The following is a 25,352-nucleotide window of genomic DNA, read 5'->3' as shown; positions in this document are numbered from 1 at the left end:
AGCGTGTTAGTTTGAGGTCTTTATGTAAACACCCTCAGGTATGTGTACCTCACCTGTTTTCACATGATTGCCCTGTCACTGGGATGTGTAGTTGTATTCTGTATATGACAGATACTGAGAACACTGAGAGGCTTTAATTTAAAAATCCCATAAACTAAAAAGCTTGTTCCTATATAATCCATAAAATAATTCATAAAAGTTTGCATCCATCTATAGAGTTTCGGGGGATCTGCAGTGATCATTGGGCAAGAGGCAGGGTACAGTCTGTCACAGGACCATCAACCATGCATGCACACACACACACACGCACACACACACACACACACACACACACACCTAATGGCAATTGAGAGGCTTCAGTTAACCTAACAGTCATGTTTTTGAACTGTGGGAGGAAGGCAGAGAACCGACACATGCACAGGGAGAACATCCAAACCCCATGGAGGGTTTTAGCCCATGACCTTCTAGATAGAAGTGTGTACCCCCATAAGCCTTTGTAGTATACATATTTAAATATCAAAATAAATCTTAATGAATTTTCCTGTCCTGATGTCATTAGCTGGTCATTCAACATAAGAAGATTCAGGGATGATGGGAACCAGGTTGAGCTGATTTATAAAATAAAATGAAAATCTTTTATGGATTATGGTCCCACCATTCCTTTTCGTTCTTTACAACTCAGACCTCCAGTACAAGACAGACTCTGGTCATCCGCAGAAATACTCAGATGGCTCTGCAGTCATTGGATGCATCAGAGATGGACAGGAAGCTGAATACAAGGAGCTGGTGGATCGCTTTGTGGTACGGTGTGGAAGTAATCATCTCCTCTTTAGTGTGAATAAAGCAAGGAAGTTTTAGTTCAGGAGGAATCAGAATAGTTCAAACACTATTACCACCGTGGGAGGAGAAGATTCCTGAGGAAGCTCAGGTCCTTCACTGTTTGGAGCTAGATGCTGCAGATCTTCTTTAAATCTGTTCTGATCCGTGGAGAGCGTGATCTCCTCTGTCATCATCTGTTGGGGTAGCAACTCCAGAGCAACTGAGTTAAAGAAGCTCAACAAGCTTATAAAGAAGGCCGGTTCTGTTCTGGGTACTCTGAGATGGTTGTGCAAAGATTGGTTCATTATAAAATAAAGAACAACATGGACACTCTTTATCAGACTGTCAAACAACAACAGAGGCTTCTCCAGGTCCGCTGTAATACACGCCTCTATAGGAGATCCTTTCTGCCTACAGTCAGCAGCATGCACAACAACTCTAAAGAAACTTGTATACTATGAGTTACAACATTTAATTGACATATATATATATATATATATATATATATATATATATATATATATATATATATATATTTATATATATATATAATGATGTCAATTTCAATTTAGCCGTGTTGAAAATTACAAAACTCTTTCAATTTCTAAATTGCTGCGCGACCAGGTTAGTTATTGTGCTGTAAAAAATGAAACAAATCTGTTTATACAAGGCATGTTTTTACCAGGGATGTTATGTGGGTAGCTTTGTTTTTTTTTTTTTTAGTGAGCTTGTTTACGGTGGAGTTCCCTAACGAAGTTCTCGCATTGCAGGCTTTATGCTGTGATCATCAAGGTGAAACATTAAACAATGATCATCAAGGTGAAACATTAAAATTGTAGTTTGATCAGATCACAAACAATAAAATTCTAGTTTGATTAGACCATCATGTCTTTTTCCTTGCTAGGCGGTCACTTTACTGTGGATGATGACGTTCTCCACTATCTTCTAAGAAAAGAAAAAAATCTTTATTGGTCATTGCAATCATACATTCTAACGAAATTGGTCTTCTCCATTTAACCCACTTCTCAGAGTTGTAGTAGCTCAATCTGGGGTTAAGGGTCTTGCTCAGGGACCCATTGTGGCACTCTGCAAGGATCGAACCAGGTACTTGCAGCCTTCCTGGTCTGTTGGTACTTTCATTCCATTTATGACTATGATGCCAAGATAGTCTTTTGTTTATATCTATACTTAATACTGTCTATTTTTACTTCTCTCTCTCTCTCTCTCTCTCTCTCTCTCTCTCTCTCTCTCTCTCTCTCTCTCTCTCTCTCTTTCTATATATATATATATATATATATATATATATATATATATATATATATATATATAAGAAAAAAGTTCAATAGAATGAAAGTATTTCTTCCTTATGCATTTTCACCTTGTAGCTTAATATTACCATAGACATAATATAATGTCTTTATATATGTCTATGAATATTACAGTCGTTACATCCTCCCAACCAATCACAAACACAGACCCAGGAACGCTTCGTCACCAAGCTCCGCCCCTTCAAAGAGTTCAAAGAAAACGCGTTCTCTTTTCTTTTTTTAAAAATTGCTGTTTTGTTAAAAAGTTGGTTAAATAAAGTATTGAGTTTGAATTCAGTGTTTGTGTGTTCTGTGTCCAAAAATAGGTTGCTAAGTAACAGCATAAAATTTTTGGCCAGGGTTGCACTTAAAATATATATTTTATACATTATACATTATGAATTATATTTTATTGAAATGTTTATTGAAAAAAAATTATATATATATATATATATATATATATATATATATATATATATATATATATATATATATATATATATATATATATATATATATACATGGATTTATTTATTTATTTTATTCTGAAAAACGACGGATGTCCAGGAGGCTCAGTTTAGTCTTGTTGCACTTCCGCGTTGCTCGAGCACAAGTCACGAGCAGGCGAGTTTCTCCACCTGGAGCCTCCTCAGCAGGTTGGTTAACAGTTGCCGCTCCTGAAGACATCTTCTCGGCTTGTTAGGAAACCGAGTAGCGCTTCTGCTTAGCGGGTTGTTTCTTAGTTTTTGTCGCTGAAGAGTGAGACTCTGGGTCAGTGCAGAACACCTAGCATGCTAACATTAGCCGAGTGACTTCAACGTTTTTGAGACGAGGCGACTCTTTAAGCACAGAGCGAACTTTACGCCCTGCTGAGATGGTGTTTGACCTTTGAGACCTGGTTCGTTGTTTGCACATTGAGCTTTTAAAGCTGAACCGTGAGGCCTCTGTTGCTCAGAATGTTCTGTGTTGTTTGGTCTGACAGCAGCATCCCTGCCTCCAGGCTGGAAAACAAAGCAGGACAAGAGGTGTAATGTCAGCTGAGCCCCCCCTGCTGCTGCTGCTCATCTGTTGATCCTCCCCGCCATGGCCCTGGGAGACAACCCTCACCTCCTCCTGGGCCGGATCCGCTTCTTGAACAGGTGCATCGAGAGTTTCAGGAAGAGTCAGCCGGTCCCTGAGAGTCTGTGTTATGTGCCCAAGGAGGTGTGCTACAAAATCTGCAAGGATTCCTCCTCCAGCTCGTCTGCCTCCGCCGGAGCCTCTGCAGGAGGATCCACGGTGGGGAAAACCCTCCTGTCCATCTTTGAAAGTCCTCATCAGGTTCCTCACAACAAGAAGGCATGCAAGTACAGCGTGGAGCCGAAGAAAGGGACCTGCATCAGGACCACGGGGGAGGAATACTGCAATAGCCAGGGTCTCTGGGTCAAAATGAACAAGGTACGGGTGGGCCACTTAAAATAGTTTGTTTTTTAGGTAACTGTATGGCTGTGACTGCAATCATAGGCCCATAAACACACATGCTGTTCTTTAAAAACACATATACATTCAAAATAGGCTTAATCAGGACACTTGTTACATAAAGTGTGATTAATATCACTAAACTGGACACAGTAAATTCATATTTTTGAATATTTAGACATTTATCGATGCTCTCAAGGAACTAACAGTGGAGAAAAAAAACAAGAAAACTGACAGTTTTTTCGGGTTTTCAAACATCTTTAATTAGAATTTGTCTTTGCCAAGATAAATCCAAACTCTTCTTATGATATCATGATAATTTTTCACGATGACAATAAAAGATCCAATAAAACCTACTTCTTTAAAGGACCCCCTCCATCTCGACATTCCTCATCCACTTATCTAATTTAACTTAAAGCCAGAGGCAACACTCATTTTTCTGGCCCCTTTTATTTTATTCAGAATGACAGATAAATAATAATAATGGTAATGAACAAAATAGAATGGATGCTAAACCTAATCACGTTCCTACAAAGAGTTATTTTTCCATGTGATTAGTGCTTTTGGTCTATTTTTTATTTTTTTCTCGCATTGCAAAATGTCAGGAAAATGTTTTATTTTCAGCTATTTAAAACGCAGAACAAGACGACTGTAAACGGAGGTGTATCGTAAATATGGTACGCCTAAAAACGGCCAAAAACATGATTTGTCCAAGCAGGTGTTGGTCTTTGTGCGTCACTGCTGCAATTATCACCGTGTTTAAAATGCGTGGCAGCCATGTTGGACTCAGAGCGCCGTGTGGAGGGCAAACGTCTACCTTCACCACTGGATGATAATTCTATAACAACATATATTGATCGGTAGGCATATGGTTCAATAGAATAATAAAAAAAAGGTCAATAAAAAGTTCAATAGAAGAACAATTTTCCTTCCTTTTGCATTGGATGGTCTATGTTGCTATAATTATACTTTTCTTTGTTCCAGTAGGTTATTTTTCAACTGTTTCTCATATTTATCTACAGCTGTTTGTTAAAAAATGTGCCTGTGAGACATTTGCTATAAAGCTTTGATTCAGAGACGCCTTTTTATAATTTTTGAAAAGAAAAACGTACCGAGATAAATATCGTATATCGGCAATCAGCCTTTTAGTTTTCCACTCCTGATCTTATACATCAGCTAAGGAGTCAAATGGCCCAAAAACATAATCATAATGTTTATCTAGAGATTTTTTTCCTTAATTTTAAGACATATTTAAGCAAGATTAGCAACCACTGCAATTTCCTCTCAATGCACATTTTCTCTTTGTCACATTCATTTTACTTCGACTCACCTGGCCTATTTTAGTAACAGGCCTTTAGACTTTGACCTAAAATGTTCATTGTAGACTTTTTTTTTTTTAGCTGCCTCATGTTTGATTAAAATATTGGTTATTTGACGTATTTTAAGTTTAGTTTTGCGTTTCAGAATAATCTGATCATCCAGTGGCGGCGTCTGGTTTTCACACCATATTTTCTTGTCATAAACAGAGAGTGTTTTAGAAAGAAAGGTTTGCAGCGTGACTCTGCGTGATCTGAGCAGGTTTGTTATTCAGAGAGCGGTTCTGATGACCCAGCGGTCCCACTTCTTGTCCCCAGGAGCAGCTGGAGGAGCTGCGGCCCGGCCAGGAGCTGGAGGAGGGCTGGATCCTGGTGTGTAAGCACACGGAGGGAGGCGACAGGCTGGTCCCCGTGGAGTCACCGGAGACCATGAGCAGGCAGCAGCAGCTCTTCGGCTACGACCACAAAGCCTGCTGCCGGTGGGAGCAGGTGGTGGACATGGAGAACGCGCTCTACATCGGCTCTAAACCCAAAATGGCCGAGCGCGACTCCGTGGCCGTCCAGAAGCTGAGGTGAGCTGGCTGGTGTGAAGTGACTGCTTGCCGTTTATGCAGTGGTGATGTTGGGAAAGCTAAAAGCTGACCGTGCACACTCCAGGTACGTTCCTCCCACCTGGACGTACGAATGCGACGAGGACCTGGTGCACTACTTCTACGACCACATAGGGAAGGAGGACGAGAACCTGGGGAGCGTGAAGCAGTGCGTCACCAGCATCGACGTGTCTTCCAGTTCGGTGCGAGACTTTCTCATATTCTGCTTTTACGCTTATTCATACAGCTCTGATGTCCAAGAAATCCAACTAGACATCTTAGCTTCCACAGGGTAACATGTATTAAAACTGACCCGCTCCCTTTATTGACAGGAGGATCCCAGCGGGGGGGTGAACTGTCTGACTGATGGTGACACTGAAACCTACTGGGAGAGCGACGGCATGCAGGGGCAGCACTGGATCCGCCTGCACATGAAGAGAGGCACCGTGGTCAAGTAAGAATCTGCTGTCTGAGCTGTTACACATGTCTTAAACTCAGCTTGTAAACCTTAATAGTAGCAAATCCTCCCACGCTGACGTTATAGTTAAATATCGCAACAGTGATAAATCATCTTCCTCCTCTGTCATGATGACGCTGATCTATCACTCTTTATTACCTTTGCCTTCTTGGTCATTTATGTCCGATGTGAGCATCTGCAACAGTGAGCGTCTGGACAACAGGCGATGCAAAGTGGATTTCTGACAATTGGACAGGATCAGCTTTAAAATACTGCATTTTAAAGAGTCCTATGCATTATTAATTTAGCATAGACTTATGTTAGGAAGGTGATCTATTTACAAATATTGTGCAGCGTCGCCCTTTGCAGCAAAGTATCTGCTAACAGCTTCCTTTTGGTTAGTTTTTTAGTATTTGTCTAGTTTAACCCTAAGCTTTTTGCTTAAAGGAGCAATAAGCGATTTCTCACAACTAGGTGGGGCTTGACCGCTGTCTGTAGACCAAAACAAGATGTGTGACAAGCCGTGACACTCTCTACCTCCACTCCAGCTGTAACAGGCCCCTCCTTTTCCCCTCCCCTTCTCACCTGTCGCCTCTTATGTGCATATTTGTAAAGGATAAAAACACAGCAAAACAGCCTCACCTTTGGAGGAACATGTCTAGTGAAGAAGTAACTGATAACTGGTAACTGATAACTGTATGATGCTGTTAGCAACAGAACAGTTTGAGCTGCTGGGGTTGCTCTCCGCCATGTGGCTTCTACGCTTTGCTGCTCTGAATGTTTTATTTTAGGGCAGGGAGGGGCTAAACCCTGAGCAGCAGCTGTTCACGTGCACATACAGCCGGCCCGGCTTTGTAAACAAGAGACTGCAGAAGAACACAGGGAATGGTGTGTGATGTCATACCATAGTCCATCTAAAAAGATACATTTTAGTTCTTTCTACCTAAAATAATGACATTCCGCTTATTGTTCCTTTAACTGCATGTTTTGCACATCTATATGCATAATTTATTTTTTTATATCAGTCACTGACTGGGTGAGCCGGGGAAGGACATGTGACCCACACACAGAGGCATCAGTCCTCAGAGCGGCCGTCCTGGGTTCCACTCCCTGGATCTTTGCCGCGTGTCTTCCCCGCTCTCTCAGCCCCACTTCCTGTCAGGTTACATTTAATAAAGGTCGCTAGTGCCACAAAAATAGAAGGAAGAGCCACTGACTATCCTGTGTGTCTCACATCTTTCTCTAAAACTTAAAGTTCTCTAAAACCTCCAGGATCTCCTGCAGCCTTTTTGTATCTGGAGGCTTCGCAGTCTGGTTTCTTGCCAGGAGTCTTGCATTGTTTGTTCTTCCTCTCAAATAAAAAAAAAAAAAACAAAGCAGGTTTTACTCAAAGGCTATGTGCTAGACATGCAAGAATTTGCTAAACATGTGAGGAGAGATCTGCAGCATGCTGAGAGGTGAATGTGAGGATTTATTTCTGAACAGGTTCCTACAGCCTAAACCTTAGCAGCAACACAAGCACTGAATCCTTTTTTTCCCCCTCTGTACAAGGTTTTATTGTTTTCTTTTTCATCCAATAGTAAGCTGATATTGACCGTGGACTCAACGGACGACAACTACATGCCCAAGAGAGTGACGGTTTACGGAGGAGAAGGAGACAATCTGAAGAAGCTGAGCGACGTCACCATAGACGAGTGAGCTTCAGGCAACACGTTGTCCTTAGATTAACCTGACTTTGATTAATGTTACATCTGCTGAGGTTTTGGTGGTTTGTGAAGATCCATCAACAACTTCCCCACCATCATTGCCTTTAAAAGCAGAATAAAACAAGAAAATCTTTTGTTTTTTATAGTTTGCTGTTCTCATTTTTCTTGTAGCAATCTGATTGGAGAGGTGTGTGTTCTGGAGGATATGACTTCTCATCTCCCTGTTATTGAAGTTCGAATCGAGGAATGTCGAGGCAAGTTCTTGTTTTTCTATCTTTAATATTTATTTATCCAGGAGCTTCCTTGCGATTACTATTTGTTTTCAAATGGAGACGAGTCCAAGAAGGCACATAGTTACATAATACAAGCTAAAGGGCTGACATGGATGAAGAAATGCAGAAATAAACTCAAAGAAGTCAGAGTCATCATGGCACAGAGACCACGTCGCTTTATAATAGCAGCTGTACCTGATAGTTACAGAACATTTAACCTTTCTTTAATCTACATATTTAGTGAATATGAGTTTTATTTCATGATCAAGGTGCATAATAGAGCAATACTGTTCTACTACATTTAGAAAATATAAAAAAAAAATCTAGCAATACGGTACTAATTCAAGGATTAAAAATCACAGCAAGAGCTTGGAGGTATTAGAAATGTACTCAAGTCAAAGAACAGTTTACAAGTAAAGCTTTCTACATAAAAATATACATCAGATGTCTCTTTAGGCTTAACAAGGACCAGGAAACCAGATTATAAAGCACACTGTGATGCACTATGTGAATAATCTGTCATAAAATGTGAAACATCAGTAATACAGACTCTAAACAGGGAAGTTCAGAGGAAGAAGGATCCGTATAAAAAGTGTCACCATAATCAATATTGTACAGAAATGTAGCTTTATCAAGTTTTTTTTTACTCACTGATAAATTAAAGCTTATTGTGATGATGAAAACTAAGTTTAACCCTTTAGCTTTTTTTTTTACTAAATGGTCAGTGTGAAAGAGAGGCTGTAATTCAGCCAGATATCCAGAATATTTGTAAAATGAGACTCTGTCACAGGTAGAAATATCAGCATTGTTTAAGACATAGGAGGTGATTCCTGGAAAATAGCTATTTAGTTTTGTTTGCTGTAAGATTCTTTGTCCTGATCTTATTACAAATACCTGAAAATAAAACTGGGCTTAAAAAGGAACCTTGCACTGCAGAAATAGACCTAAAAATATGATTTTTTTTTTCTTGAAATTAAAGTATTTTTCCTTGATTTGAGCAGATAAATAGGACTATTTGCCAATGGAATAAGATTTTTGCACTTAAAATAGGAGCAATTCATCTACATAATCTTATTTCAAGTGCAGTATATCTAATTATCTTATTTTAGGGGTAAAAATACTCATTCCATTGGCAAATAATCTTATTTACCTGCTCGAATCAAGGGCAAATACATTAATTTCAAGAAAATTTTACTTATTTTTAGTCTCTCTTTTTTTGCAGTGTGGGGGACTCCTTTTATGATCCGATCTGGACTTGGAGCCTTCTGCTGAACACCTGGTGTTTAAAAGGAAACTTTTACATCTGGGTTTAACATTTGTGCAATAATGCTGCAATATGAAGGTTTGGAGTCAATGAAGATTGTTTTCCAGAAACCAAACAAAATTTGAAACCCATTGATATCTTATTTATTTATGTTTAATGTCACAACAGATAAGAAAATGTCAGTTCTGGTGGAACCTAAATAAAGCTTTCCGCTTGTTTGGCCTTCACAGATGAGGGGATAGACGTCCGAATACGGGGCTTAAAGATCAAGTCGTCGTGTGAGAGGGATCTGGGTCTGAACGCGGATGTTTTTCATTCCTCCAATCTGGTGCGTTACCCCCGTCTGCAGGGCACGCCGCCGGACGTCCTGTACCGCAGAGCGTTGGTAATCCAGAGGTAGGCCAGAGCTTTAATTAAGACAGTAAAGCTTCTGAAGTGGCCATGATGCCCTTACCTTTACTTGTTCTGTTTATATTTGTTCTGCTGCAGGTTCATCAGCCTCCTGGACAGCGTACTGCCCCACCTGGTGCCAGCCTGGGATTACAGCCTGGGGACGTTTAACCAGCTCAAAGTGAGTCGGCTCACAGCTCCTTAAGTGGTCCAGATTGTGAACAACAACCAGCGAGGCGGCGCTACGAGGAGAAAAGTCGAGGCGTCGCTAATGCGGGGATCGGCTCCTAGACCGCACTGCACGAAACAAACAGGATAGAATAAAATGCTTTTATTGTCATTATGCGTAACTGTACAGCAAAACAGATTCAGCTCCCACAGTTTGGTGCAATAAATTAAACGTACAATTAAAACAACAGAGTTAAACAGGTTAAGTCAGGCAAAGTTTGTTTATTTGCACAAGTTAATGGGTTTGTATCAGAAAACAAAAATAAGAGATCAGAACTAATTACAGAATCAAGGCTCAGCTTTCTAAATGCTAATGGAAATTATTTTTCATTAAAAGCAACAGGATCAAATTGTTGTGCTGCTGCTTTCTTAACCTCATGACTAAAAATCTTCACCTGACAGAAACAAAACTAAAACTTTTAGCTTTAGCTGGCTGATTTCCAGGGATACAGCTGTGGTTCAATAACCAGCTGACATTATCTTAACATAGCAATGAAGAAAAAACATAAAAAAGAAACGAAGGAATGACAACAAAATGGCCGTTAAAGTCCTACTCTTTTTGTTTTATCTTATTATGATGGTGATTATTGTTGTTTTTGTAATAGTTGTCTGTTTTTATCTCTGTTTGGTTTTGGACGTTGTTTCTGTTTTTTATCAGTTTATCCTAATAGCTGTTCTGCACATATTGCAGAAACCTCGCTCAGATTACTGATTCCAGTAATTCCCTTTAGACCTTCCTCTGACTTCCAATTTTTCTTACCCGAAAAATACTTCATTACTGGTTTAAAAACGTTTTATTAATATTTATGGAAGCCTTTTTCTTTAACACAGCTCCTATACAGACTGGAAAACTATAATGTTTAATTCGGGTATTTTCCCAGTCTGAGTAGGTATGGAAAAATGTTATCCAGTATTAAAGGTATAAGTATTTCCAGGCATTATTTCCTGTTTTACTGTCTAAATGTTCAATCTATCCGTCCTTCCATATAATATTTTAAGCACTGAGATAATTAAAATCTTAACTTAATAATGCACTATTGCATTATTAATGTTTGGGAAAAAACTGTAAATACTAAGATATTTGTTTATGCCCTAAGATGGTGACAATAAAAGATTCTTGATTCAATGTGATTAAGGAGCGGATCTGCTGGGTATTTAAATGTAACATAAAAACGTAACATAAACAGGATTGTTCTAATTCTGTCTTTAAAAACAGTTTTACATTTCAACGAAAACTACATTTTTCTTACTGGCAAATTACACGTTTGGCTGTTTTGTGGAGGAAGGAGCGTGTTGGTGTATGTAATTGCTACAGAAATTGGGGAGTGGTGGCCTAGTGGTTAGAGCACAGAGCTTCGGTCCCAGAGGTTCTGAGTTCAACTCCCACAAGCTGCCATTCTGGGTCCCTAAGCAAGACCCTTAACCCCCAATTGCTCTCCAGGCACCGCACAGTGGCAGCCCACTGCTCCCCAAGGGGATGGGTTAGGATGCAGAAGTGAATTTCTCCATTGTGAGATCAATAAAGTCAAATTATTATTATTATTATTATTATTATTATTATTATTATTATTAGAAAACAAAAAAGGTTTAGCTTTACCTTTATTTGTGCCGTTGAAGGCAATAAACCACCAAAAAAAAAAACATTTCACATTTTGTTTCACTCCAAAATAATGTACTCCCCTGTTTGTGTTTTTTTTTTTTAAGTCGTTGTGTGTTCTCTGGCGCCCTCTAGAGCATAAAGCAGTTCCTGCTGCTGTCCAAGCGGCGCTCCGCCCTCATCATTCAGTGCCTGAAGGACTCGGAGACCAGCAAGCCTAACTTCATGCCTCGCCTCTACATCAACAGACGTCTGGCCATGGAGCATCGGGACAACCCGTCTCTGGACCCCAGCTGCAAGAACGCCGTCTTCAGTCAGGTCCGTCTCTAACCTCAGCGGCTCAGCCCATCAGACGCGGCTGCTGTGCTCTCATCTTGATTTTTTTTTCTCTGCTCCTGTAGGTGTATGAGGGTCTGAAGCCATCTGACAAACACGAAAAGACTTTAGATTATAGGTACCGCCCCTTGGCCTCGTGATATCCCGGTAAAGTTTTAATTAGCAGCCAGGATAACAACCCTGGCTCGTCTCTCATCAGATGGCCGGCCCGCTACGACCAGTGGTGGGAGTGCAAGTTCATCGCCGAGGGAATCATCGACCAAGGGGGAGGATTCAGGGACAGCCTGGCGGACATGTCGGAGGAGCTTTGCCCCAGCTCAGCAGAGTGTCCCATGCCTTTGCCGTTCTTCACGCGGACGTCCAACGAGGTACCAGCTCCAAACTTATCCCCTCTTTTAAAGACTTCAGCGAGGCCTCGCTTTTCTGAAGCTTTTGTCTCCGTCTGTCAGGGAGACTTTGAGGCCCGTGACTACTACGTGCCCAACCCGTCCTGTAAAGACTTCCATAAATACGAGTGGATCGGTCAGCTGATGGGCGCCGCTCTCCGGGGGAAAGACTTCCTGGTGAGTCACGCCTTCACGCATCCAGCTGTGGGGGCGGGGCTTCGTGATGGAAACTGCAGTTACGTGAATTCAGATGTTTGTCCCAGAGGCCGAAGCTAAGTGATGGTGTGAGGGAGGTCAAGACCAAAGCTGATTAAAATCAACGCATTAAAATGACTCCAAGCTCAAAACAAATTGTAGTGGTGTATGGGAATGCAATTATATGAACGTATTATGCAGTATTATGTATTTACACAGAAATCTGATCACTCACACAGGAGGCGGTGCACCACCAATAATCGTCCTGTGACAAACACGCATTAGAATGGAAAGTAAAGCAGTTTCGTTTAGGCTACGTTCACACTGCAGCCTGAAGTGACCCAATTCCAATTTTTTTGCCCATATGCGACCTGGACCTGATGTTTTTATGACAGTCTGAACAACACAGATCGAATTTTTTCAAATGCGCCCCAAGTCACTTGGATATGTGGTCCTGAATCCGATACGTATCTGATCTTTTTAAATGCGACCTGCGTCTGTACGGCCGGGTCGCATTTATCCGACCTGTACGTCACGATACTCGACAAACGTCACTAATCTGCGTCCTGCTATGCAGAAGCGGGAAGAAAGACGACACCCATAGCGGACTACAATGAGGAGAGCAGTCAATGGAGGGAAAGCTCTGGTTAGAAAATAAATTAATGACCGCAAAATGCGCGCCAGCATTATAATCCATGTTTACTTCCGCAAACACTGAGGACGCTTGCTACGTGTGACGTCATCGCGTCCTCCAGTGTGCATGCGGGACACTTGGGTTGAACGCATTCAGTTCACACAGGAGATCACATACAAGTCGCATATATTTGGAAATGTGAACGACCACGCAAAAAAATCCGATTTCACAAAAAAATCTGAATTGAGCATTAAGACCTGTAGTGTGAACGTAGCCTTAGAGTGACCAGCCTATATAAAACAAAGCACTGCAAAAACAGAACTAGAAATAGGTAAAATGTTCTTAAAATTAGTGTATTTGTCCTTGATTTGAGCAGGTAAATAAGACTATTTGCCAATGGAATAAGATTTTTGCACTTAAAATAGGAACAACTCATCTCCATCATCTTATTTCAAGTGCAGGATGTCTAATTATCTTATTTTAGGGATCAAAATACTCATTCCATTGGCAGATAATCCATTTTACCTACTCAAATCAAGGATAAATACACTAACTTTAAGAACATTTTACTTATTTTTAGATCCATTTTTGCAGTGAGTGGTGTAAAAAGCAAAAACATACAGTAAGTTTTTATGCTGCCTATTGAAGAGTGCCATTTAAAAAAAAAGCCGTTGTTAAAAGGAAGACATAAGAAGTCGTGTTTGCCATAAGCTGTGATCTTTTCTGCCTACTTGCAATGATCTATGTCAGGGATGGGCAACTTCCATGATAAAGAGGGCCACATTTTTTTCAGCACGACCATTGGAGGTCCACATGATCACGCACTTCAAATAATTGGATATGAAAGACGCTACAAATTATTCTCAATAAGAACAAATTTTAGATGAATTTATATCTGTATGTTTACTGCACCAACATATAACTATTTTCTGCATATAAATGCATTTTAATATGTTCTTAAGCAAAAGACAAACCGTTTGGTTTAAAATAAAATAGCAAAAAAGGAATTTAAACTCCTACATATCAATGCATTCAGGAGCATGGGTCATTTCAAATTTACAAGGAAAGAGGCATAAAACGGAACAGAACTTAACACAAACAATATTGTGTCTATCCAGAAACTGTGTGGGCTTTCTTACAATACTGAATGCTCTATAATTGTATTTCTGTTACTTTTTGATTATGCACATCTGTTAGCTTTTTATTCTGAAAAATGTAATGTCCCATGCTCGTGAATGCACCATAGCTTTCTGACGCTGGTGAATGCACCACACTGGTCTATGAACGCGGTGCTGTGTAGATGCACGTTTGATCTTCTGCTTAAGACAAAGCTTTGCAGTTTCAAAACTCACGTCGGCTCTCACGGTTTATGTTGTGTGTGAATGACAAGAGACCAAAAAAAAAATTCCCCATGTCCATACTTCTTCCCATTTTGTCTGAAAAATGTGACTTTCTCGTCAAGTTTCCCTTTATTCCACTGCTAGTGGCCAGGGCTCTTGACTTTCTTTCTCGCTGTTGCAAAGCAGCCCGTGCCCGCTATTGTTTGGGTACGGCCCCCTATCGGTCAAAAGTATAATTACAAGTTGTTGTTTTTTTTATTTATTTAATCATTATTAAATTATTATTGATCTATTCGCGGGCCGCACTGAGTGATGACGAGGGCCGTGTGCGGCCCCCGGGCCGCCAGTTGCCCATCCCTGATCTATGTGGTCTAATGTTCTACACCACGTAACGAGATGGTGGCAGCAACATCGATGCTTTTATGGTGAATCTAGTCCACGTTTTTATGGGATGGAGTAAGTTTAAAAAGAGGGCAATACTGGAAGAAAGCTTGTCAGAGGCTGCAAAAGCTTTGGCAGACGCCCATTTTCCAGCAGGAAGACAACATTAAACGTCCAGAAGGCTTGGTTTTGGTTTAAAGTGTTTCGATGTGTTGGAAAAGTCAAGGCCTCTCCACCGAATATGACGGAGGTTGAGTTGTTTCTCAAAGAAAAATGAGCTAAAGTTTCTCTGTCTCTGGATGTGCAAAGATATTAAGAGACATGCCTCAAAGCCACGTACCTGTATGTGTGTTGAAGTGATCCAGTCAAAGTTTATACCTAAATCAATTAGAGAATTTCAGTGAAAGCCGGGTTTTAATTAAGACTTTACTTTATTAGTATTAGTAGTAGCAACCATCACATAATCACACAAACAATACAGACAATAGACACAACGGAAGGATAAGAAGCGACTTATAAAAGTTAAAGGAGATCAATCTAAAACACATTTGTAAAAGATAAAAGACTGGAGCTTAGACCTGAGGTAGAAATTAACAATTAACAAAGTATTGTCTCAAAATGCACCCCACACATCTCAAATATTTATTTCGAAAACATTTTGAAAACCTTACATAATGTTACCATGTGCGTACTTCAGAATTATGGACTGTGTGGCGTTATTTTTAGTAAGATCTCAATAAAATCCAACAACATTTATGGTTGTAATGTAACGAAAATGAAAGGGGGAAAAATTCTGTGTGATTAGTTTTCTTTACTCGTCCTGCAGGTGTTGGCTCTGCCTGGCCTGGTCTGGAAGCAGCTAACAGGGGAGGCCGTCAGCTGGAGCAAAGACTTCCCAGCTGTGGACTCGGTGCTGGTGAGCACATTTAAATTTCTTCCAGGCTTTCTGACAGCCATAAAACTTTAAAATCTCAATTTTGTCCTTTTTTTCATGGTACCAAGTTAAATAACTGTAAAGAAGTGTATATTTTGTAGGGCTGAACAATTAATCGCATTTTCAATATAATCGTGATTTAAAATAACGCAATTTCCAAATCGCAGTCAGCAATTTTTGGCTGTGTAACAATTAGGGAATTAGACACGTCCATTAGGTGTTGGTAAAATGTTTAAAGTGGGTTTGCCTCCACATGGAAGGGAAGACAGCTGCAGCAGTGAGATAATCTAATTTTATTACTTGTTTTAGAGTTTATATAATCATACATAGCATTAGGTTCTGGTCAATCAGTTTAAAACATAGACTTGCTTGTTTGTTGCACTTTATGTTCAACAAGGATTGAAGTCCAATTTAATTAAAAGCTGTTCTCTTGAATAATATTCTGATCAATAGAAACATCAAAAGTTCATATTTAAAATAGTCCTTGTTTACAAACATCTTTATTTAGAGGCCATTTTTGTTGCTTGTGGTTAATGCAGAGAAAAGTCAAAATTGCAATTTGGATTGAAATATATTATAGGCAGAACGCAATCATTACTGCTCTGAGTTTAGATGCTATGGGTCTTTTAGCAACTAATTTGCACATGGCGAGGAAACAAATTGATTTGTTGTTTGTATATGTTTTGAAACACATGATAAATTAAACTGGAAAAAAATCCTATTAAATCACAATATTAAGAAAAAAAAATTGCAATTAGATTATTTTACAAAATCGTTCAGCCCTAATATTTTGTGTGATATAATTGTTATTTTCCTCATATCTGTATGTAAACACATTTTTAAAAAGTCCGTTCTGTTCTTTCGTGGCTGTCTGTAAATGTGGCTCCGACCTGCGATCAGGTCAACTTGCTGGAGGCCATGGAGAACATGGACAAGGAGACGTTTGAGTTCCGGTTCGGGGAGGAGCTTTTCTACGCCACGCCGCTGACTGACGGTCAGATGATGGACCTCATCCCAGGTGGCAGCAACGTCCCGGTTCGATACGAGGACCACAAGGAGTTCATCCGCCTGGTGCAGAAAGTTCGTCTGGAGGAGAGCAAGCAGCAGGTTAGAGATGAGTCGACCGGTCACGCTTTCTTCTGCGTTATTGTTGTCTGATTTTTATTTTTATTTTTTTTATTTCTGTATGCTTGCTGCAGATCGCAGCCATGCAGGCAGGGCTGCTGAAGGTGGTTCCTCAGGCCGTACTAGACCTCCTTACGTGGCAGGAGGTGGAAAAGAAAGTGTGTGGAGACCCGGAGATCACTGTGGAAGCCCTGAAACGACTTAGTAAGTTTAATTCCTAGAAAAGGGGATAACGATTGTTTATTTTCTGTCATTATTTAGCCATTAAGCCAAGTTCACAAGGCAATTTCAGGTCCATTTTAAAAAATATAGTACAACAATTGCACTAAAATCTTGACCCTGCATAAAATGAAATCCGTAAAATACTTTAGTACAAAGAAAAAGCAATCCTTTTAAATAGATTAAAACCCTTTTTCCTTTAGCCAACGACTTCAGGAACACCTCAGGTTTTCATGAAAACCCGAATGCTGGAGCCCCTTTTTTACTTCTGGTCCTGTTAACTCTGTGTAAACAGGAATCCTAGATGGTCCATTCCTGACAAGCAACTCTGAAATATATTCAGACCATTCAGTGCTTTATGACCGAAGACAGGATTTTAAAATGTTTTATTTTACAAACAGGAGACAATGCTGTGGTTTAAAGGTTGTGCCTGATGTTTTTGTTTAATCTAACCTACTGAAAATACAATCCAGCTCTACTTTTTCTGCATCCTGCTTCGAGATGAAACTTGTAATTCTCACAAAATTGTCCTAGGCTGATTTTAATTGTGGATTTGTCCATATGAATGGTAGAATTTAGATCAGGGTCCATAACTACACTTTAGAGGAAACCATTTTTTTCCTTTTTTACTGAGTCTAGTTGATCTCTAACCTTGAATTTTTAAATCAAAAGCAATTATTTCAGGCTTGTGTTTTGTTTTGTTTTTGCACCGGGTAGAAAGACATTCTGGAACACTCTTACTGTGATTATATAGTTACAGACATAAGTGCAGTGTCATCAGCGTAGATGATGATGTAGCGTTTAATTATCTCATTTAGAGGCAGCATTGGTCTTGAATAAAAGTGTCCCAAAAACAAAGCCTTGAGGAATTTTGCATGTGATCCTTCTTCTCTCAGATTTAAAATGGCTAAGTGACATAATCAGTCACTTATTAAAATAAAAGGTTATATTTGGACGTAATTTGCCGATAAATAAAAATAAAATAAAGTTTTCTTTAAAACAAAAAAATAACTGCAACCTAATTATCTATTAGACAGTTACTTGTTTTGAAGCCTGGTTACCAAACTGACTTGGCCTCAGTTTTGGCCATGCTACCTTTACACTGACCAGCCATAACATTATAACCCCTGAAAGGTGAAAAGAAAAGCATAGATCAACCTTCCTGTATTGGCACTTAGGAGTAGGATCAATATCTCAGAAGCGAGGAAACTTTTTTGCATGTAAAAAGTGTAAAAACTTGCATGTATCAAAGGTGTTTTAGCAACAAAACATTTCATTGCCATTTTTATCTGATCAGTCGATGTCCTGAGCAGCTCATACTGAAGTTAAAAAATTAAAATCTACCCCAACAACATACTCATTTAGGTGATTAACATAAAGATAATAATGTTTTTATTATCAACCAGCTCGCTACGATGACCTGGAACAAAGTGACGTCAGAGTGCAGTACCTATGGGAGGCGCTGACAAACTTCACCAACGGTTAGTTCTCCCTCATATTTTATAACACTGTAACTTTTACAAAATATATCAAAAGTCTGAAGCCAATTCATTTAAATTTAACGATTTAACATTTCTAAAAAATGTATTAAACACGGTGATTTTTGATTTTCCAGAGGATCGCAGCAGGTTTCTGAGGTTTGTAACGGGCAGAAGTCGTCTCCCTGCACCAATTTACGTCTTCCCTGACAAACAAGGGTGAGCACAAGTCGTTAGTTTAGCCGTTATTTTCTAGTGATGGATGAATAACAGAATAATTACAACCTGGTTTTGTTTACTGGTTCAGGTCTGACACAACTGACGCACTTCCACAGTCGTCCACGTGTTCCAGCACCCTCTATCTACCCAACTATCCAAGGTATGACCAACTTCAGCGTCTTGTATGTCCACGTTTTTGTTTTTACACCTTTAACGTTTTCCATGCTTTTATATATATCCATATAACCTCCTTAAAACAATTATCATTACTTTAAAAAGTTTACTCACTGCAAAAATAGAACTAAAAATAAGTAACATTTTCTTAAAATGAATATATTTGCCCTTGATTTGAGTAGGTAAATAAGACTTTTTGCCAATGGAATAAGATTTTTGCACCTTAAATAAGAACAATTCATCTCCATCATCTTATTTCAAGTGCAGTATATCTAATTATCTTATTTCAGGGGTAAGAATACTCATTCCGTTGGCAAATAATCTTATTTACCTGATTAAATCAAGGGCAAATACATTCATATTAAGAAAATGTTACGTATTTTTAGTTCTCTTTTTGCAGTGATGAATGTCGTATTGACTAAAAAATGAATCTGAGCCGTGATATTCAGAACAAGACTTGAGCACACAAGTTGGAATTTATCTTGGATTTTCTTTATTTCACAGAGGGTCAAAATTATGAACACAGGCTCAGATATATACATACACCCCTACTAACATTTAGATAAATCATTCTTAGCAATATGTGCCTCAATCACTCGCCTTTTGTAGCCATCAGCAAACTACTGACGTAATTTTGGCTCGACATCTCACAAAGACGAGCGGTATTTTTAGAGGATGGTTATCGGGGGTTGTGTGTATATAAATGACTCCGCATGTAGATTTTTTTCCCCTATGATGACGGTTTGATCTGTTTAAATAGAGCAGCATAACACTGAAACCCTCTCTGCTCTCCTCTTCAGTGCCAAGGTTTGTGAGGAAAAGCTGCGTTACGCCGCCTACAACTGCGTGGCCATCGACACCGACATGAGCCCCTGGGAGGAGTGATCTGTGCCGCCTCACTGCATGCTGCTCACTACAGTCCCTCCTGAACAAAAACATTTGAATCATGATGTTCATAATCACATCTGTACAACCGCCAGTTAACAATAGCTGTATATAATAAAGAACCTATGAGGAAACGTGGACCTGACTCGTTGGGATTTGTGTAGACGGCTCATATGTTCAAACAAAAATAATAATTTAAATAAATACAGTCCTTTCACAGTGTCAAGTCTTATCTCACATCTTCATTTATACGTTACATCCAAGGAGCCAGAATTTTGGATATTAAAGATGTTGATATCATGCATGTCGTGCTAAAGGTCTTTCGTTTATGAAACTTAAGTTTTGTAAGGAAAAGCTTGAATTTCCAAATAAACTTCACCGTTAATAAAGTTTGCACTTTATGCTAATTTGATAAAGTTTGCCCTTTATGCTAATTTGATAAAGTTAGCCCTTTAGCAATGGTGTTACGGAGTCTTAGGAATGGAAAGTATCTAAATCTTAAGGCACAGTTCTACTGGCTTGGACATTGCGTCCAGGAGTTAAAATTTACAGCTTTTTATGAGATTTTTTTTTGTGCAGCCATGGTGGAACCAATGAGAACACGTTATTGCGCAAAAAAATTTTTAACCGCAGTGAAATTATTTTTATAGGCTTGATTTGGTGCTGACTCCTTGGCTGCGGGGAGAGTTTTCAGGCGTTCCCAGAGTACAAGCTGCTTTCAGCGGACGCCTCTGTGAAAGCAGACGGCTGCTCCTCGTAGCTGTTTCAGATCTTATCAGCCTTTAATTTTAATTTAATTTCCCTCTGGATTTAAGTAATTTCCCTCTGGGATTATTAAAATATGTCTGATTCTGATTAGTGTGTGTACAATGAAAGTAAGACTCGGTAAAGCACGTCTGCGTATAGAGAGCTTAAGTGTTATTTCTTTGTTCCTTTTGCCTGCAGATTTGGTTCATGGTGTGTAAATATTAAAATTATATTTCAGTTTGACCCACTATGTTCATGACAAAAACTGCGTCTGAAACACTCACAAGCAGGCAGAGCCAAGCGACATGTGGCCAAACCAAGCCGCGTGAACTGGAGCTCCATCTGAATACCTTTATAGAGGAAGGACTCTTTAGCTAAAGCAGAAGTGTGTCAGTGGTCTCCATGATCAGTGCTGTCTGAATACTGCAGCCAGTAAGGAAGGAGGTAGGAAAAGGAGCCTGTGTGCTTCCTCTTGCAGCTTTGCCTAGGAAACTTGTGACATCCCTTACTAGTGTTAAGAACCCTTTAGGCCCGTTTACACTACACTTTTTTTAACCGAGCCGAGACCAGTCCGAGCTCGGTAACCGAGATAACTCTTGTGTGTAAATGGTCAGCAGACTGAACCAGACCGCGCTAACGATAACCGGACCGCGCTAACTGCAGACCAGTTCATCACCAGGTCTCGGACTGGTTTTTTTTTATCCCGGTTCCCTGATAACGAGGAGCGCATGAGCAGACCGCGTCATGCCCTTACAGTCAGCTGACTGTCAGCGGGTTTCCCGGCGTGTCTGGCTGCACGTCCCGATTCACACTCCATTCAGACAAATTTCAGACATTCATAATAATACTAGCTTCCTTACCGTGCCACACGGTTTCCAGTGATGACTCTGCTTATGAACCTCAGCGTCTGTTGTTGTTTCCCGCGTCTGTAAATCCTTATTAGACGTTCATTTGTCTTATCCACGTCCCAAAAGCCGACTCTGTCTAAGGGCCTTTCAGACAGGAAGCGATTTGCGCTGCGCTGGCCGCGGGGTCCAGCGCAGCACATTTGCGGTTTCTATGGCAACGCGTACATTCGTCACGGCGCGGCGCGCGAAGCGGTGCGCTGCGCTGTGCTTGCGCTTTGCTCGACGCAGCGATAAACCGCCCTGGCGCGGCGCAAGCCATTGAAAAGAATGGGTTTCACAGCGCAGCAGTGCGGTCGTCGCAGCCTGTCTGAAAGGCCCATAACAATAACATCCTGAATGTGACGGGTGCCGCCATTTTGATTTGCTCGGTCCCGCCTTCAATCCCAGAGAGCGGTAGTAACGCAGATCGCCACTAGGAGGCGATGAGCAACCAAGGCACCATAACCGAGATAACTCCTGTGTGTGTAAACGGCTGCATTTATCTCAGTTAACTGGACCAAGCTCGGACCGGTCTCGGCATGGCTCGGTTTTTAGGTGTAGTGTAAACGGGCCTTTAAGGTATCCCACAATCCTTTGCGTGACATGAGGTATCGGCAAACCCCACTCACAGTGATCAACAAAAATGTCTGGAGAGCAGAGCGTGGACTTTGTAGTTCATTTTGAGAAGGTTGTTCTCGGATTTGACTCGCATCATCGATGTGCGTTTCCGTCACGTAAATGACGTCGGAGTTAAAAGCCGTCTGAAAATGGGCAAAGCGGTCCGAAGCTCCTTTCCTCCCCATGATGAACAGGAACTAGGAGCCGTAATTAGACATATTCATATGGAGCCTGGGACTGATTATTATCGGTAATAGTCAGCTGTGACTGTGTTTCTAGAACCTTCTGCTGGTTAGATTGAAAACTGAAATAGGAGACTGTTTTTCCATATTTTTGGAGACAGTCTTTTCGAGGTTATATTTTTAAGAAGGGGCTTTATTTACAACACATAATCCGTATCTTGGATTACATTGAGTCCATTTGAACCCTAACAGACACTGACAAAAACAGGTGAGCACCCAGAAGAAGTGGTTTCATTTGGACCAGTGGTGGGGTTTGTTAATGAGTACATTATAAAGGAGCTGGTACTTCTTTACTGGCCACCAGAACATCAGCTGTAGCATTGTGGGTTGGAGCAGGAGGTTTTTATCAGGCAGCTATCGGCTGACGTTCACTAGAAGCAGATGATGACAGCAATGAGTCTTTTTTTTTTGTGTGTTAATATTTTTATTAGGAGGAAGAGAGACATTACAAACATAATTTAAACTGTAAATGACAAGGAATGCCATATCGAACATACGTATATATGAATAGTAAAATAGTAAAAGGCATACAATTTAGCTCCTGTGGTTTTTTTTCGTTTTTTTTCGTTACAAAACTGAACAGGATACAATGTGTACAAAACTTAATAAAGAAATAAAAGAGGGGGAAAAGAAATAAAATAAAGTAAAATAAATAAATAAATAGAATAAAAATAAGTAAATAAACAAAATTAAAATTGACAGCAATGAATCTGACTGCATTTATTCAATCTAAACAAAAATAAATCTATGTTAAAAATCCTTTTTTATTTGTTCTCTCTCATGTTTTCCTCTCTTCATCTCATCCCTACAGGTTTTTCTATGTTATTTAAGTTTTTGGGACTGAGATGGCCATGGAGGAAGGATGACTTTGTGTCTGGTGAACCATTTCTGACCTGACCACGTGTCTTGGATTATTATCTTGTAGGACGTTGCATTTCTGTTAAGTGTTAAGGCAGAAGCCAACATATTTTTATTTACAATAGGCACTCTAACAGTGCTCCCTGTAAAGGCCCACAGCATCACCCTACTATTGTCACCAATCATAAAGTGGTGCTAAATAGCTATAATATAGGGAATAACTTTATGGTATGTAATAATAGCAATAGATAGTATGTGTAGGTCTAGGCTACCATAATAACGATAATGAAAGCTGTGCAATCCGACATACGCACAGCTGAAAACGCTCCGTGTGGCGCCGTGTTTGCTCCGGTTAAACAAACTCGTCTGGTCGGAGCAAACAGGACAAGGTTATCTCTGACAAGAACAGACTCTCAAATCCAAAACTCATTCATTGTTTTTTTCTTTCTTAGCGGGGCAGCATGGTTCATAACCCCTGGAGCCTCTCATGTCGTTACAGTTCTGATAGACACGGGTCGTAGCAGCTGTCACACTGTGAGATAGAGATCTCAGGTTATCTTTGGTAAGAGGCTATCAACAGCCGTCCCTGAACTTTTCTCGCTCAGCGACGTAAGAACGCAGATTTAGTGCCACAACCAAAGATTTATCCGTGATTTTCCCCACAGTCCTCGTCTTTTGTCTGCGATGGCCAAAAATGACACAGTGTGTGCCAACCGTGAAAGTCGTTAAGATCATTTAAACCTCGCTTAAAGCGGTGACCTGGCAAGCCAGATTGATAATGTGTAGTACTCTCCATTCTGCTCATTATCTACCTAGGACGGCTTCCATCTTCGGATTTCATGGCGGTCGGCAAACAACTTTGAGAGGCATTAGAGCCATCCTCTGAATCAGAGCGAGAATGGAAACCCTGTATCCGATTAAACAGTTCTGTTTTTAAAAGACACTGAAAAAAATTACCTCCTACATAAAATATGATCAGAATTCAACCACAGTAATTCAGCCAAGTTAAACTGTACTTTTTGCTCACTTAACTTACATTGAAGAATATTTCTTTCTCTGTGATACCTTATACAGTCAATAAATGCCTGTTCAGCTGTCTCTTGTGACTGACCACACACACACATAGTTCTGTAGGATGCTTTCCTATTCTATTCAACTGTGTATGACCAGATCTAAGTCTAGAATATCCTCTTTCCTCCTCCTTTTTGATGTTTCCATCCTCTTTCCTACTGTTTTTTTCAATAGCATGAAAAATGTCTACCTTTATGCTCTTTATTCCTGACATTTCTTTTTAATTTCTTCCTTCACAAAAGATTTTATTTCTGTTTAACTGTACGAGACTGGCAGAGTGATTTCTGATTTCTTTGTAGCATCTTTAGCATACCTAGCCACAAGTTCATTACCACCAACTCCTATATGAGAAGATACCAAAACAAAACTAACTACAATTCCTGATTTTTCAATTCTGTATACTAGCTGTAAAATTTCTATTATAATACCCTACTTCGACTGTGACTGACCAAACCTTATGCTGAAAATCGCACTCCGGGAATCTGTGCCTATAACTACACATTGAGGTTTACTTGATTTAATCCACATTATTGTCAACGTGATGGCGACTGATTTCCCCAGTATAAACAGAAGCCTCATCACTAATTCTATGATTTGACATGTAACCCAAATCCAATTCATTAAAAGCAGCTCCTACTTTATGACAAAGTTCTAAAGCAACAGTGAAAAATCTTAAGAAACTCTGAGTATTTAGATTGTAAATGACTTTTAACATCAAGTTTACCACAATATTTCCTGCTTTATCTGTAATAGATGAGTATCAGTGGATCCTACAGGAAAGGGAACTGTGGGACTTATAAGTGACCAATTTTAACCTTGCTTACTAATTTTGTAATGGTCCATCCAAAACTCCTAAGCTGGCATTTTTCTTTCTCGCGACTTTATTTTAGCACTTTTATTTTATCAGCTGCATTCAGAGTCCTTTGCAGTACAAGCCTTCTGCTGCTTTCTGACCAGCTTTCTTGTTCTAACTCCGTTTTTTGAAAAGCTTAGACTTAGACTAACTTTATTGTCATTTGTATGTACAGAGTGTATACAAAATGAAATTTTGTTGCATACGGCTTACAACAGTGTAGTGAGATTGTAAAAACTCTATTTATAGTAGTATCCACCTGTATATTATATTCGGTACATATCCAGCTGTAAATTTAGTTCACAATACTAGTTACCTATATATTATATTCATAGGACAAATCTATCAGTAAAATTCTGTTTATAA

The 25,352-nt window shown here is 39.8% G+C and overlaps 1 protein-coding gene across 4 annotated transcripts; it reads left to right on the top strand.

Moving 5' to 3' along the window:
* The first annotated feature begins 2,689 nt into the window (after nucleotides 1-2,689).
* Nucleotides 2,690-19,932, top strand: hectd3 (HECT domain containing 3). 4 transcript variants are annotated; one of them, XM_036138538.1, is made up of 20 exons: nucleotides 2,690-2,782; nucleotides 3,112-3,563; nucleotides 5,219-5,472; nucleotides 5,558-5,693; nucleotides 5,823-5,944; nucleotides 7,528-7,641; nucleotides 7,825-7,907; nucleotides 9,420-9,585; nucleotides 9,679-9,760; nucleotides 11,540-11,722; nucleotides 11,806-11,858; nucleotides 11,940-12,108; nucleotides 12,190-12,303; nucleotides 15,503-15,592; nucleotides 16,511-16,717; nucleotides 16,810-16,939; nucleotides 18,361-18,435; nucleotides 18,570-18,651; nucleotides 18,740-18,811; nucleotides 19,626-19,710. In XM_036138538.1, the coding sequence occupies exons 2-20, from the start codon at nucleotides 3,210-3,212 to the stop codon at nucleotides 19,708-19,710; spliced, it is 2,571 nt and encodes an 856-aa protein (XP_035994431.1). In that variant the 5' UTR covers nucleotides 2,690-2,782; nucleotides 3,112-3,209. The 4 variants fall into 4 exon arrangements, with proteins under 4 accessions (XP_035994431.1, XP_035994429.1, XP_035994430.1 ...); XM_036138536.1 differs by having other exon boundaries at nucleotides 3,109-3,563; XM_036138537.1 differs by lacking the exon at nucleotides 2,690-2,782 and adding an exon at nucleotides 2,804-3,024 and having other exon boundaries at nucleotides 3,109-3,563.
* The last annotated feature ends 5,420 nt before the right edge of the window (nucleotides 19,933-25,352 follow it).

Source organism: Fundulus heteroclitus, chromosome 6, assembly GCF_011125445.2.
Source record: "Fundulus heteroclitus isolate FHET01 chromosome 6, MU-UCD_Fhet_4.1, whole genome shotgun sequence".
NCBI lineage: Eukaryota > Metazoa > Chordata > Actinopteri > Cyprinodontiformes > Fundulidae > Fundulus > Fundulus heteroclitus.
This window is presented reverse-complemented; position numbering and strand designations above follow the sequence as displayed.

Excerpts from the sequence above, each read along its gene's own strand:
- hectd3 (XM_036138535.1), top strand. The coding sequence starts at position 3,210 with ATGGCCCTGGGAGACAACCCTCACCTCCTCCTGGGCCGGATCCGCTTC. Across the intron at positions 7,642-7,824 it reads AGCGACGTCACCATAGACGA|CAATCTGATTGGAGAGGTGT; the intron begins GTGAGCTTCAGG and ends TTTTTCTTGTAG. Across the intron at positions 15,593-16,510 it reads CAGCTGTGGACTCGGTGCTG|GTCAACTTGCTGGAGGCCAT; the intron begins GTGAGCACATTT and ends ACCTGCGATCAG.